Below are 13,113 nucleotides of genomic sequence, written 5' to 3' on the forward strand. Positions count from 1 at the left end.
GCGCCATCCCCTTGCCACTGTTCCATGTGACAATATGGGGCCAAGTACTGGGGTTGATAACAAGCTCTAACTGTTCAGTTTTTTGGCACCCAGGCAATGCAGAAGGAAAAATTAAATGAAGAGGAGGCAGAAGCCACAGAGAAAAGAGTAGATGGAAAAAATGTCTAGTAAGACAGGAGTTGGAAAGTGGATGAAGAGATGTACCATGACCATCACTGCCCTGAAGACTGGGACAGGTAGGTAGGAGAGGCAGAAAAGTATGCAAGTTGATGAATGCTGCTCAAGAGAACTGGATTATATTCCTGTTTCTATCAAAAGTTTCTACGTAATACCAAGAAAACCCATTTAATTTAAACTAAATGAAGTATGCCAGTTGGCATTTCTTATGCCGTCCTTTCTCTGTTTGAGACCCTGGTGTCAGGAATTCAAGTTCAAAGGGGTAGAACTGAAGGCAGCAGGAAATGTGATTTGAACATAAAAAGTGATGTAATGTTGCATAAACCAATGTTTACTGAAAAATGCTGAAAATTAATGCAAAAAGTTCATCTAATCTTCTGAGCTTTCCAAGTTTTCCCATAAGACATTAAGTCTGCTACTCACTAGCCTGCTGTAAAGTTAAATCAATTAACATCTGTAAAACACTTGTATGCTAGTAAGTCAACATTCATGTCAAAGTCCACAAGGGAACTGATAATCCTTACTTCAGACAAGGTTTGAACAGCATGCAATAAAAAGTCTGCAGAACCTAACAGAACTTTTAAACATCAACAGAAAGCAAAGAGCATTGAAGAGCTGCTAGTGAGTTCCATTATGCTGTACGATGAATTATGCATGGTCTGCCAGAAAAAAATACATAATATTTAATTTTTTGAGTAAAGACTGTGTAAAAGCATCCATGAAGCTTGTGATCAAGAGTTTGACTTGGAAACATTGCTTCTGTGCTTACCATATAGAGAAAATATAAATATATATGAACTTACCATCATACTTTGCTAAAACTGCCTGGACATCTGCATATGCTTGCAGTTCCAACAAAGCCTCTAGCAGGTTTTCATGGATGTTGAACATGCTGAGCAGAGGAAACTCCTTCATCAGCTAAAATCAGTAACATAGGAAAGGGTTAGATTACTTACATGAAAAGGACTTGTTCAAAATGCACTGAAATAACCACAGCCAATTTCAAACCCCTCAGTTCCCCTGTTCTTGAGTTTTTAATTGATACTGGGTCAGGTTTCTTGACAAGACGTACTTTGCAAAAGATGTAATTATTCAAATCCAGGAACACAGCTGCCTGAATACGTAACTCTCCTTCAAGAGACTTAAGAGGCTTCTTCACAGTAAAGAAGAGTTATCTTATTGTACTGAAAAAGAATCTTCAACAATGTAGCTTCTGTGTACCAACAGTGAGTAATCCAGCACCCCTCTCATATATTAGTTGATAGACAACCTCATAAAATACATTTTAAAATAAAGAGAAGAAGCTTACATATATGCGACTATACTATAAAGTATGTGCTATTAGGATCTGTAATTACAGATACTTTAGGACACAACTGCTATTGTGGCCAATAATAAGAAGGGTAAAGTTTAACACTATAACTAAGAATCCATGTTGTATGACAAACTGAATGAAATGTGTAGTTAAAATAATCTAATCTTTTTATATGTAAGTGCCTTTACTTTACAAACTAACCCTTTGAGAGACACCAGGGATTTGTTCTTAGACATCCTCAGTTTTGGTGTCTGCATAGATTCAAATGACTGAAGCTGATACTCTATTGCATCTCCTTTTTGAAGCCACACCTACTAAGATACATCCATGGTTTTTACTGCAGAATTGGTTAAATAATATTTTTATTGTCAGAATGATTCTTTAAAGAACTGAAGCGTTGAAAGATCCTTGCTTCCTTGTGTCCTCTTTATTGTTCTTATACCTTAATATGATGTAGGTTCAGCACAAAAAGGTTCAATACTGTGTGGAGCTGATATTACTGCTGTTCTTCAGGAACTTGCAGGGAACACTATGATATACAATCTCTCCAAGATGGTTTATGAGAACAGAAATAGTGTAACAAGTGAAGTAAAGATAATGATTCAAGGTCAACCTTGCTCCATTTGAAAATAACAGGCTGGACCTGAAACATCTGTCACTTAATAAACCTACCTCTGAAGACAGAAATACAGAAACTTATGAGAATCCAAAAATTTTAATATCACAAACAGACAACGTAAACAAAACAATCCAGAAATAAGAAGGGTGGAGAGTCACCATGAACCTTAGAAAATAAGAAACAGGTAATACACTAGACCTTCTTCACTCTGTTAAGGAAGAGACCTTAACAGGTAATCTCAGATACAAAGCACAGAGAATTTCTTCCTAGCATTAACGCTCTGGCATAAGCTAATATAAGAACTATTCTGACATTAGGAGATAAGTCTGTCTAATTTGGCTCTTTGGATAGTATTTACTTTGCTGCAGTTTGAGGATTATTAAAGTATCAAAGGCAGGGATGGCAGTCCTTTGTTCAACTGATTATATAAGTTTCTGGTGCTAATCATGATTACTGAGACTAGGAGTTGAAAGAGCTCGCTGAATTTTTGATGCCAATGGCATGGGGATGGCCATCAAGCTCCTGTTTCCAACGGTAGGAGCTGAACTTGTGAAGAAGAACACAAATAAAGCTGCATAGTTTGCAGGCTTTTGCCTTCCTCCATTTTACCAAAAAACAGACCACAGGCCTTAGTGCTCCTCTAGGCAACTGGAAGGATTTGACAATAAAATAAGAAGTTTAAGTCACTGCTCATGAAAAAAAATAACTGCAGGTGAAAATTCACATAGCTGGATTCATCGGTTAGGGATCCATCATACAGCCTACTTCTCTTCATTCCTGTCCTTACTCATGATTGCATTTTTAACAGAGGGAGCTACTATTTGTCAGGAAAAAGCATGACAGAACCTCGTCCTACGTGAACAGTGATCGAAGGTTCAGAACAAACATCTTACAAAGAAACCTTTCCAAGGGATTAAGAAGATTATCCCAGCTCATTGAGAAGGAATAATGGCTGGCAGAATAAAGTTCCCTCCATCACTGAAGAAAAGGGAAGAGCAGCAATTAGTTATAGATGAATTGTGGCCAATAAAAGCTCTTACTCTAGTTTTCTGTTTCACACAGACATCACTCACTGATCATCCTTTTTTTTCTATTTTAATTAGGTTCTGTCAGAGTGATAAACCCTGCCTAAGACACCAGCAGAATAAAGGTCAGTTTTTAGACTGCCAGAACTCCAAACTGAGAAGTGTTAATAGAGGTTTCATCTGTGAAAGGTCAAATGTTAAGAAGTACAACCAGTTATTATGAACTCAGTTGATATTGTAGCTGCAAAAATAAAACACCTCCCAGTATCCACTCTGCTATTCAAACACTGACTGTGCATAAACGACAGCATGTTTGCTATTAAAAAAAAAAAGAGAGGACATGAACTCATTTCTCTGTCATTTTAAGATATAGAGTATATAGTTTTCACTGCAAATAACTTTCAGTCACAGTAAAAATTTGGTTTTTGAGAAACTTCCCAGAAAGTAAAGCTACTCAGATGGAAGAATATCACTGGGGAAATAAAACAATGACACAAAGGTTGCAACATAGGCCTGCTGAGTAGTTAGGGCAGGCCACACACTGCATCATGATGAGGAGCAAAGGAGAGAAGGCCATGAGCCTGCTCCCCTCCCTTCAGATGGTGAGTAAGGCTGGCTCATACTCTGCAGAGAGATGCAAAGATGGGCATGTTAACCCTGAACACAGTATGAAGAATGCACCCTAGAGTTCCCCAGACCTGTACAACATTGAGCTCTAATGTGGACTCCAGTTTAAGATGCACAGACCTCACTCTGCACCCAAAGATGTGACCGACTGGACTTAACGCTGAAGTGACCAGAAGCTTCCATATAGTTTGGCTTATCAATTTTAATTCTCATTATGTCTTTACTGTAACCTGACAAATGCTTTCGAGTGGCAAGCACTGCACTCCAAGAAAAGATGAAGACTCCATTACCATCTTTCTCCACACTTTGAGCTCTCAAGAGACAGCCATCAAGCTCAGCCCCCGGGATTTCTCACCACAGCTGCTATAGCTTTTCATGTGAATATTACTTAGGACTAAAAGATTCATTATCATAGAATGGTTTGGGTTGGAAGTGACCTTAAAGATCATCTAGTTCCATCCCCTCTGCCACAGTCTGGGACAATTGTAAAATTCCAGTTGGTTGGTTTCTGAGCTGGTATGAAAGAACAGTGGTTCACTGAGCAAAGCTTATTTTCATACCATATGAAACCAGATACCACATGGCTATGCATGTATCCCCTTTTTACAATATAAGGATGTTCAAACAGCTATTGAACATATCATACCAAATCTATGTTCACAAGGCTTTTACTTTAAACTTGTATTGGTCAAAAGGCCTTCTAGTGATGAAATTCAGACCCGGGGCTGGGTTAACCCACATTCTGTTCTAATTGCTCTGCATGTCTGGGGGGAAAATAGGTACATGTGTAAAAAGTGGAAGTGCTTTTCATTAAAAGATTCATTAGGTATACAGCAAATATACAGAAATGGTAGCTTTTGCAGATAATTAATAACTTTGATTTTTTTTAGATAAACAATATCTTGGGACTATAAGTTTGCAGAGAAATTCTCAAAGTAAGTCTGACACAATTGGATATCTTATCACTAGTCCTGGAAGAATCAGATTTCCAGTCTCACTCCAACCCATATTACAGGGTGCAGGTTCAAAGGCTTTGTGATGGATATGAAAACGTGATGATCACAAAAAATGCTTTACGGTACAAGGAAAGCCACATCTGATTTATTGGATCGGCAACAAGCTTTATCTCCCAGAGAACAGTTTAATGAAGAGAGCTCCCTTCCCTGAGAATATTTCAGTCACCAGCACTTTCTCATTTAGATCTAATTTTTGAAATATTTTCAAGGAATGTAGCTTTAACTGTTGCATCTGTTCTTCTCCCTGTGCTGACATTAACATCAGGCATCAATGAGCTATGATACATTATTTGTGTAGAAAACAGCTCTAAGCTACAGTTTATGACTATAACTAGACTGGACTCAAGGGAATACAGAGGTGGATAAATGAATGATATTATTTATAACCTGGTGTTGACACATTCATTCTCCATTTGCATTATGGCTGTATGCATGGTCACATATTTTATGGCCAGTGCATGCAACCATTCACTGCTGTTTGTATCTTCTCAGACAAACACATTTTAGATCAATGTATACAATTGAGGGCATTTGTAAACATGAAAAATTAATTCAACTTAAAAAGAACAACCAAAACAATACGCAAATAAGGAAAATTCAGTGCAATCAGTGAAACTGTTACAACCTTAATTCCTAGCGCATCTATTCCCACAGTGAGTATCTCAAATGGCAAAATCTGTCCCCTAAAAGAGGACTGACCGAGGCTGCCATCTTCCAGCTGCAGCTGTTTACCACCACTGAAGAATCAAGCACACATTAAGGATAGCACTGTTATTTTCACAAGAACTTCACATAACTGCTTTCTAGCATATGACTTGTAATCTGTAAGAACTGTTAACTGACAAGGGAGAAAAGGCATAACTCTAAGCCATTTCTGAGTAGAAAACCAGAAACCTCAATTTCTGTGAGCTTCATTGTCTACAGCTGAGCTTTCAGATGTCTAAGCTCTGACTGAAGATTAACCTGGGCTTGAGGCATTTGCAACATGTCCGTACATGTTGACTCTCAGACACACTAATGCTTAAGTTTTCCTCCTGGCCAGCTCACCTGGCAGGAACAGAAGCACCGTCAGCAGGCTAAGGCTGGCACACAAAAAGGCTCTATTAACAATGTCAGATGCTTAAAAGTTAGACTAACTCCTGGCCCGAAAACTGCAACTCATTCCAGCATGGTCTTTTTGTGAGTGAGATTCATGTGATATAAACAGACACTCTCATAGCTCTCATAGTTGGAGAATGATCTGAAATAAACTGGACCTACCTGAATTAAAGTTCTTCTTAATTACAGCAAAAGTAGAATTCTAATATTTAACAAACTTCCCTATATGCCGCATTCCTTTTGGCAAATAATCACTATTTTTTTTGAAAACTGCTCCACAGTTACTCTTCCACAGCTCTGAGAAGATGGGAACTAAGAAGCAAAATCTGCCAGATCCTGTTCTTTTGGAGCTTGGAAAAGATTAGCAGTAGGACCTACATATTTTCATCTGTATGTGGAATTCAGGGAATTTGACATGTCATCTAGTGGTTGAACTTCAGTGTCAGAAAAGAGACCCAGATCCAGTCTACACTAATTGTGGAATGGCACATGTATAAAATTTGCAGACATTCCATTTATTATTTGCCAAATGTGAATTTAGTCCTAGTGCTCTGTAATATTCACAGATAATACGACTTCTTTTTAATGTAGGGTTACCAATAAGTCAATAAAGTGGAAAATATCTTACTGAATATGTAAAGTCTAAGGAAATATGCTAGAACATGCAGCCTTTATGTTCTCTCTTAATTGCAGGATTAAAGCCTTTAGAGTATGACTTGAGTTCTTTAAGGAACATAATTATGAAAATGCTGTTATTCAGACTGTGTTGTAAAAATGCATGTGTTTCAGGAATTTTAAAGGCAGATGTGGAATGAAACCAGAACAGCACAAGTTGTTCCAGATGTACATTTACTACTAAAAGATCACATCACACAAAAGTAGTAACAGTGATAAATTCTAGTGTTTGTTACATCAAGGATTAGTAACTTTATAAAGCACAAGAAGAAAGTCATTACTCATAGGCCACTTCAAAAACATTACCTTCATCATCCCAAAGTACTTTTTGCAAAACTTTGCCATATTTTTAGAAGCAGGTTTTAAAATTAAATTAAAGTGAGGAAATTATCTAGTAGCTCAAAAATGAGCTAGGAGATTCCAGAGACGAAAGAACATAATTAAAGGACTGTACAAAGCCCCTGAACACAGAGTAATGCAAAAGGGCAGACAAAAAGGAGTCCAAGTTACCAGGGCACCTACCAAGACTGTGTGAACACATTCTATCTTAAGAGAATCACAATGCTGGAAGCCCTTAATTTCTATGAGAAGCATCATTAGGGACTGTAGTGATAGGACAAGGGGCAATGGGTTTAAACTTAAACAGGGGAAGTTTAGATTGGATATAAGGAAGAAGGTCTTTACTGTAAGGGTGGTGAGGCACTGGAATGGGTTGCCCAAAGAAATGATAAATGCTCCATCCCTGGCAGTGTTCAAGGCCAGGTTGGACAGAGCCTTGGGTGACATCGTTTAGTGTGAGGTGTCCCTGCCCATGACAGGGGGTGGCACTAGATGATCTTAAGGTCCTTTCCAACCTTAACTATGCTATGATTCTATGATTATTAACAGGTTTAGGTAGTAGTCATCAAATTTCTAGTTTTGGAGGGGTTTCCGCAGGATTACAGTCATGACAAAAGTGAGGCACCTGCGTCATGTGCATGTAAAAGGCATGTGTAAAAGCACCATCCAGGGACTCACAGTAGTCTCCATTTTGCTTGAGTCCATTCAAATAAGGGATGTTCCAACCTACCCCCCTGCCCTTGCCCGTAATGTGAATCTGTGACAAAACAAATCACATTTGAATATACAGACATGTTAAACTTGGCAATGTTAAACTCAGTATTTAACTCTGAAATGTTAAACACTGCCTTTATCACTTGCTCTTACTGCAGGGCTTGGGGCTCAAAACAAGAATTAACTGAAGACACTACTCTGTGGTGTAGAATGGCAAACATCACCATTCACAAAAACAGCACTCTTCTAAGATTTGTAAGATAACCCTTGGTCTCATTTAACTAGGATGTACTTTTCCTTCAGATTTTAATAAATGGTACTTTAAATAACTGCTGCAGATGTTAATAAAACTAGAACCCCACTCAAGCAGAGCAGCCTGCTTAACCCGGTCTGTGTAACACAAGCCAAATAACATAACTCGCTAATCCTTGCCTCAAGCACAAAAGTATTTGGGAGAAAGAGAGTAGCTGCAATACAAGTAGCTGCAGAAGTACGTTACTAAAGAGCTAGAGATCATTACATCTTTATTAGCAATTAGTAATCTCCTTGTTTCACACAGCTTGATTCAAGATGCAGAACACTGCCCCAGCACCTCTTACCCAAGAGGAAATCAGCAATGCACACAACGATACAGAATTGAAGAAAATATTGAACAGAAAACCTTATTCAAAGCCCAGCAAAAGAGGTTGTCAGGAAAGTATGCTAGCTTTGCAGAACCATCACACTGGCAAAAATCACTAATACCACTGGTCATAAAAAGATAAAAACCCAACCTACCCATATTGTTGAAATTGATTAGTATGGCTGAGTACCCTTTTGAAGCCTTCAAGTGACATAACCATTTTAAATGCTCAGGGCAGCCCAACTATTTAAAGAAATTATCATGCACCCCTTTGATGTCCATTTACCACTCTTACAGTAGAAGCTGCTTAGGTACTGATAATTCCCTGGTGTCTCCTGGAGCACAACTATACACTTAGAGTCTGCAGGTGGGTACCAAGATGAACACATAAATACATCTAACTGAAATATCTTAGCAAAGTTCTCAGAGCTACGTACACAGAATTAGACATCTAGATCCTCTACTGTAGTCTGAAGAGTAATTTCTCAGGAGATGTGGCTGATCCTAGAAATAAAATGTACTCTTCTGACCCTTAGAAAGCATTTTTCTTTCTATCCTTGCCCAGAACTGAGAAGAGACCCAGAAAAGTTGCTTCTCTCCCTAAACCTCACTCATCTGCAAATAAAGCTGCAAAGCATGGGGCAAGTTGCAATTCCACTGTGTCTCAGAAAAGTATACTTGTTAAGACTATAAAACAGTCATGAGGGGAGCACAGGGCTATGGGATAGGTGATAAAAGACATTCTAGAATGAGTTTCTTTCATGTTCTCTCTGACAGGGGAGCAATTAAGAGCTTCTGTTCACTCTGTCCACTAGCATGCCTTCTGCCTGCCACCATTCCCTTTCCTGAATGTACATCACCTTTCAATGAAAGCTTGTTCCACAGTGCTTCAGAACAATCCCCAGAAACTTGAATTAATTTAATAATTCACTTTCTTGCATGGTACATTTGCACCTGGATATTCCAGTAACCCAATGGAGGGAAATACTGTGTCATTTCTCCTAAACTCAGTAGAGCAGTGACTGATCCAGCTGTCCACAAAGTACAGAGGGAAGTGCCTTTGCGCACCCTCCATATCCTCTTGTTTTTCAATCAATAAAAAAAACACAGAACACAAGCCCTGTACACCTGCGTTTTCTGCCATTGAAATGGTGAGGGAATCTTCAAAGAGCAGACAGAGAGCAGCTGGTTCAAAAGGCTACCTTTGCTGGTCAGCGTGTAGCTACTTGGCTTGCAACGCTGTCCACCGTAAAGATTCAACACAAAGGTATACTGGGGATTCCCCACAGCCATCATTAAGGCCTTTCACCTCTGCATACACCAAATTTGCCAATGTCATTTAGAACAAACTTGTTTAAATCCTTTTAACATACTCAGCACAACAAATAAAACAACCAGCACTGTAGTCTTTCTCCTCAGGGACAGTAAAAGAGATCTAGTTCCCTCACAGACTGTATCATGCATGCTCTGTAGAAACAGGAATAAAACTGGAGTAACTCTGTTGACTGGAGTTCTTCCAACAATACACTAATCAAAATGAGATCACAAGTGAACTCAATATATACAAATAGTGACAGCTGCTGGTTTCTATAGCAAAATATAGTAAATAATCATCATCACAAAATACAAGCAAAAGCAACACCTATTTATGATGCAATTACATGCTTTCATGAAAATTTCAGGTTCATAATTCTCATCAACTCAACTCAACTAGATGACATCCAAGCAGCCAAGCTAGCAACAAAATACTATCTCAAAATTAATCACAGAAGCAACAGAAATTCCTACCCTATTTTTTTAAATTTAAAAAACCCTGGGTTTAAACAGTTTTAAATAAACTGGTTTTAAATATAGCATCACAGAATCATAGAATAGTTAGGGTTGGAAAGGACTTTAAGATCATCTAGTTCCAACCCCCTGCCATGGGCAGGGACACCGCACTCTAAACCATGCCACCCAAGGCTCTGTCCAAACAGGCCTTGAACACTGCCAGGGATGGAGCATTCACAACTTCCTTGGGCAACCCATTCCAGTGCCTCACCACCCTCATAGTAAAGAACTTCCTCCTCATATCCATCCTAAAATTCCCCTGTTTAAGTTTGAACCTGTTACCCCTTGTCCTATCACTACAGTCTCTAAGGAAGAGTCCATCCCCAGCATCCTTGTAGGCCCCCTTCAGATACTGGAAGGCTGCTATGAGGTCTCCACGCAGCCTTCTCTTCTCCAGGCTGAACAGCCCCAACTTTCTCAGCCTGTCTTCATACGGGAGGTGCTCCAGTCCCCTGATCATCCTCATGGCCCTTCTCTGGATTTGTTCCAACAGTTCCATGTCCTTCTTATGTTGCAGACACCAGAAATATCTTCAATATAGTATTAAAATACGATTTTCTTATCAGCAGTGTATATAACCATAACACAAACACAAAAAAAAAAACCTACAACCATAAAATCAAAACCTTATCTAAGTCACCAACAACTCATTTTTTTTCCATTAAGGTGTTTTAAGCAGGATCTCAGTCTTTTCTTATATAAAATTCAAGTAAGACAATCTAATCTATCAGTAATATCCTCAAGATGGCCTCATATATGCAATGAATTAAACACTCTGAAATACTTTATTTTTTCAAAGTGGCAAAGACTCACTACATCCCAATATTTCCCAGATGGTGTCATGAACCTCTTAACACTTCATTTCCATCTTGTTCCATGTCTTGAGAAACCTGTTTTCAATCTTTGAAACACAAACAGGGCCTCCACCCTCTGTCCCCTGATGCTAGATTCAGCAGTCCCCAGCCAACATGTTCTTCATTTTTTTTTTTAGGGTGAATAAATTCATCTCCTCCCTCATCAATCACACAGAAACATTCAATGACATATTCGTGTTGTTCAAACTTTTTCATAAGTGTATTATTTACATCTTCTATAAAGAAATGGAGGATACGCATTCATCAGAAATAAGTAGCTCCAAGTCAGTCTAAGCAAAGCATCTGCAAAGCTGACTTGACCCCACTCTTGCTCCCAGTGTACTGGAGTTGTGACCTAGAGATATTGCTGCTTTTACATGCCATCTAGAGACCTGCTAATTCTCAGCTCTGCTTGCTCACAATGAAGAGCTCTAGAGGTATCTAAATTCAGTTCTGAGAATTTGGCTTATTGTCTGCGTGTGGAAAAATACAGAATACACTGATCAGAGCTGAAGCTCTGGAACCTGAAATTCTATCTTTATACCTCCTTTGTCCTGCATCCAGTCCTTTCATTTTAGTAAAACATTCCTATTGATAAGATCATTTTCTGTCCTTCGAATGTCTCACAAATGATGACTCTGGCTCCCTGTTTTTTGAGATCCACATTATACCTAAATTCAACCATACATAATTTTCTTTCTAGTGACAAAATGAGCCATTCATTAACATCAAAACTTTCTGGGTCTCACTTGCATATGAAATCTAGGACTTTCCCTAGAGGGACCACCCAAGTTCTCTGAATCCAGTGCTCTGCATACAGAATTAACCACACATACTGACATCAGCAGAAGAAGGCTTCACGGAGTATTTTTTCCACATAGCCCTATCAACAAATCACAAAACATATCCAGCAGCCCATAGTTAGTTCCAGAAGTTAACATAATTATGATCTGTGACATTTGAATGTTAAATTTAAAATTTTATCTTTCTTGTATATTAATGCCAGAACTTAGAATTCCAGTGTTTGTCCCTGAACATCTCAGTATTTGTCCCAGAGTGCCTGTGCAACAAAATTCATGAAGAATCAGTAGAGCTTGTTGGACCAAAACCAACATCTTTGAAATCAACATTGTCCCATCTGACCGCAAGACTGCTAAAACAGGTCGTTCTTCCTCATCCCTCTTTCTCACACTCCTAGCTGTACATGGCTGGGTTTTCAACAAGTTCTTTTTCAGCACCTCTGTCTGGGGTATCTAGCCTAGGGAGTGAGAGCTGTGTACCTGAAAAACCCCCGATAGAGACAGGAAACAAAGTTACTCACCACTTGCCATCTGGTAGATTATTTAGGAGGAGGACCTGCATTACTATGATGATCTCTGCTCAATGTTTTCAAGAAACATTCCTGAGTGCCCCGGTTCCAGGAGAAGATGCTGGGTGCTGGATTCTAAGCTTGCAGACTTACATGCCCTATTGCCACTGATGTAAGCACCTCAGCACCAGAGAAAGTCACTTGCCTTTTTACACTAAAATTCCCACTGACTTGCAGTGAGAACTTCCCTTTTCACTAGGCAAGTTTCAGGACCATTCATCTGAGCTGCATAAAGCACATTTTACAGGTGCTTCATTATGGTCTGGGACTCCATTTTGTGCCTTTAAAATCTAGGTCCTTCAGCTTAATTTGTAGAACTCTACCTTCTGCTAGATTCATCTCTACCTCACTTTTGTGGGAACTAGAAAACCAAGTGTAAGAAAGGAGGACACAGGAAACGGGTAAGCAGTTCTACCATCATCTGTTCTGAGTTCTAGGACTCCATTTCTCCTTCTGTCACAGATGTCTTAGTTCAGGTGAGGCAAGTCACTGCCTCAAAGAACTTTGTTCTTAATCTGCATCCAAGGGATCTCACTTGAAGAAATGCTAGGCATTTGCAGCTCTATCTAAACTTGAGCATTTTACACACCTGAAAAACATACAGTGCCTTATGTGGCAGGGGCCCCTCCTGCCATCCCCAAAATAGATACTGTTTGGTGTTTCAAATTTGTAGCTTTGTAGCTTACTGACTTAAGACTACCACGGTAGCTCCCCTGCCTGTAGAACAGGGATATAGTAGAACAGGGATATAGCCATGCTGCATCTCAGAGGGAAACTAGTTCATTATATATTAATTACTTGGGCTGGACTTCTCAGTAATAGGTTTTGCATGA

At 39.1% G+C, this 13,113-nt stretch overlaps 1 protein-coding gene across 3 annotated transcripts in view; it reads right to left on the minus strand.

The window, feature by feature from the left end:
• Positions 1 to 13,113, minus strand: part of ST7 (suppression of tumorigenicity 7) — a 149,638-nt gene that overhangs the window by 35,506 nt on the left and 101,019 nt on the right. For all 3 annotated transcript variants that reach the window (XM_061467661.1, XM_061467660.1, XM_061467659.1), the window contains exon 9: positions 981 to 1,095. In XM_061467661.1, coding sequence (XP_061323645.1) covers positions 981 to 1,095 — 115 coding nt within the window. The remainder of the gene's footprint in view (positions 1 to 980; positions 1,096 to 13,113) is intronic.

Source organism: Pezoporus flaviventris, unplaced genomic scaffold (assembly GCF_033815535.1).
Source record: "Pezoporus flaviventris isolate CSIRO_AGI_PZ_B2104156 unplaced genomic scaffold, CSIRO_AGI_Pfla_v1 ptg000045l, whole genome shotgun sequence".
In the NCBI taxonomy this organism is placed as follows: domain Eukaryota; kingdom Metazoa; phylum Chordata; class Aves; order Psittaciformes; family Psittacidae; genus Pezoporus; species Pezoporus flaviventris.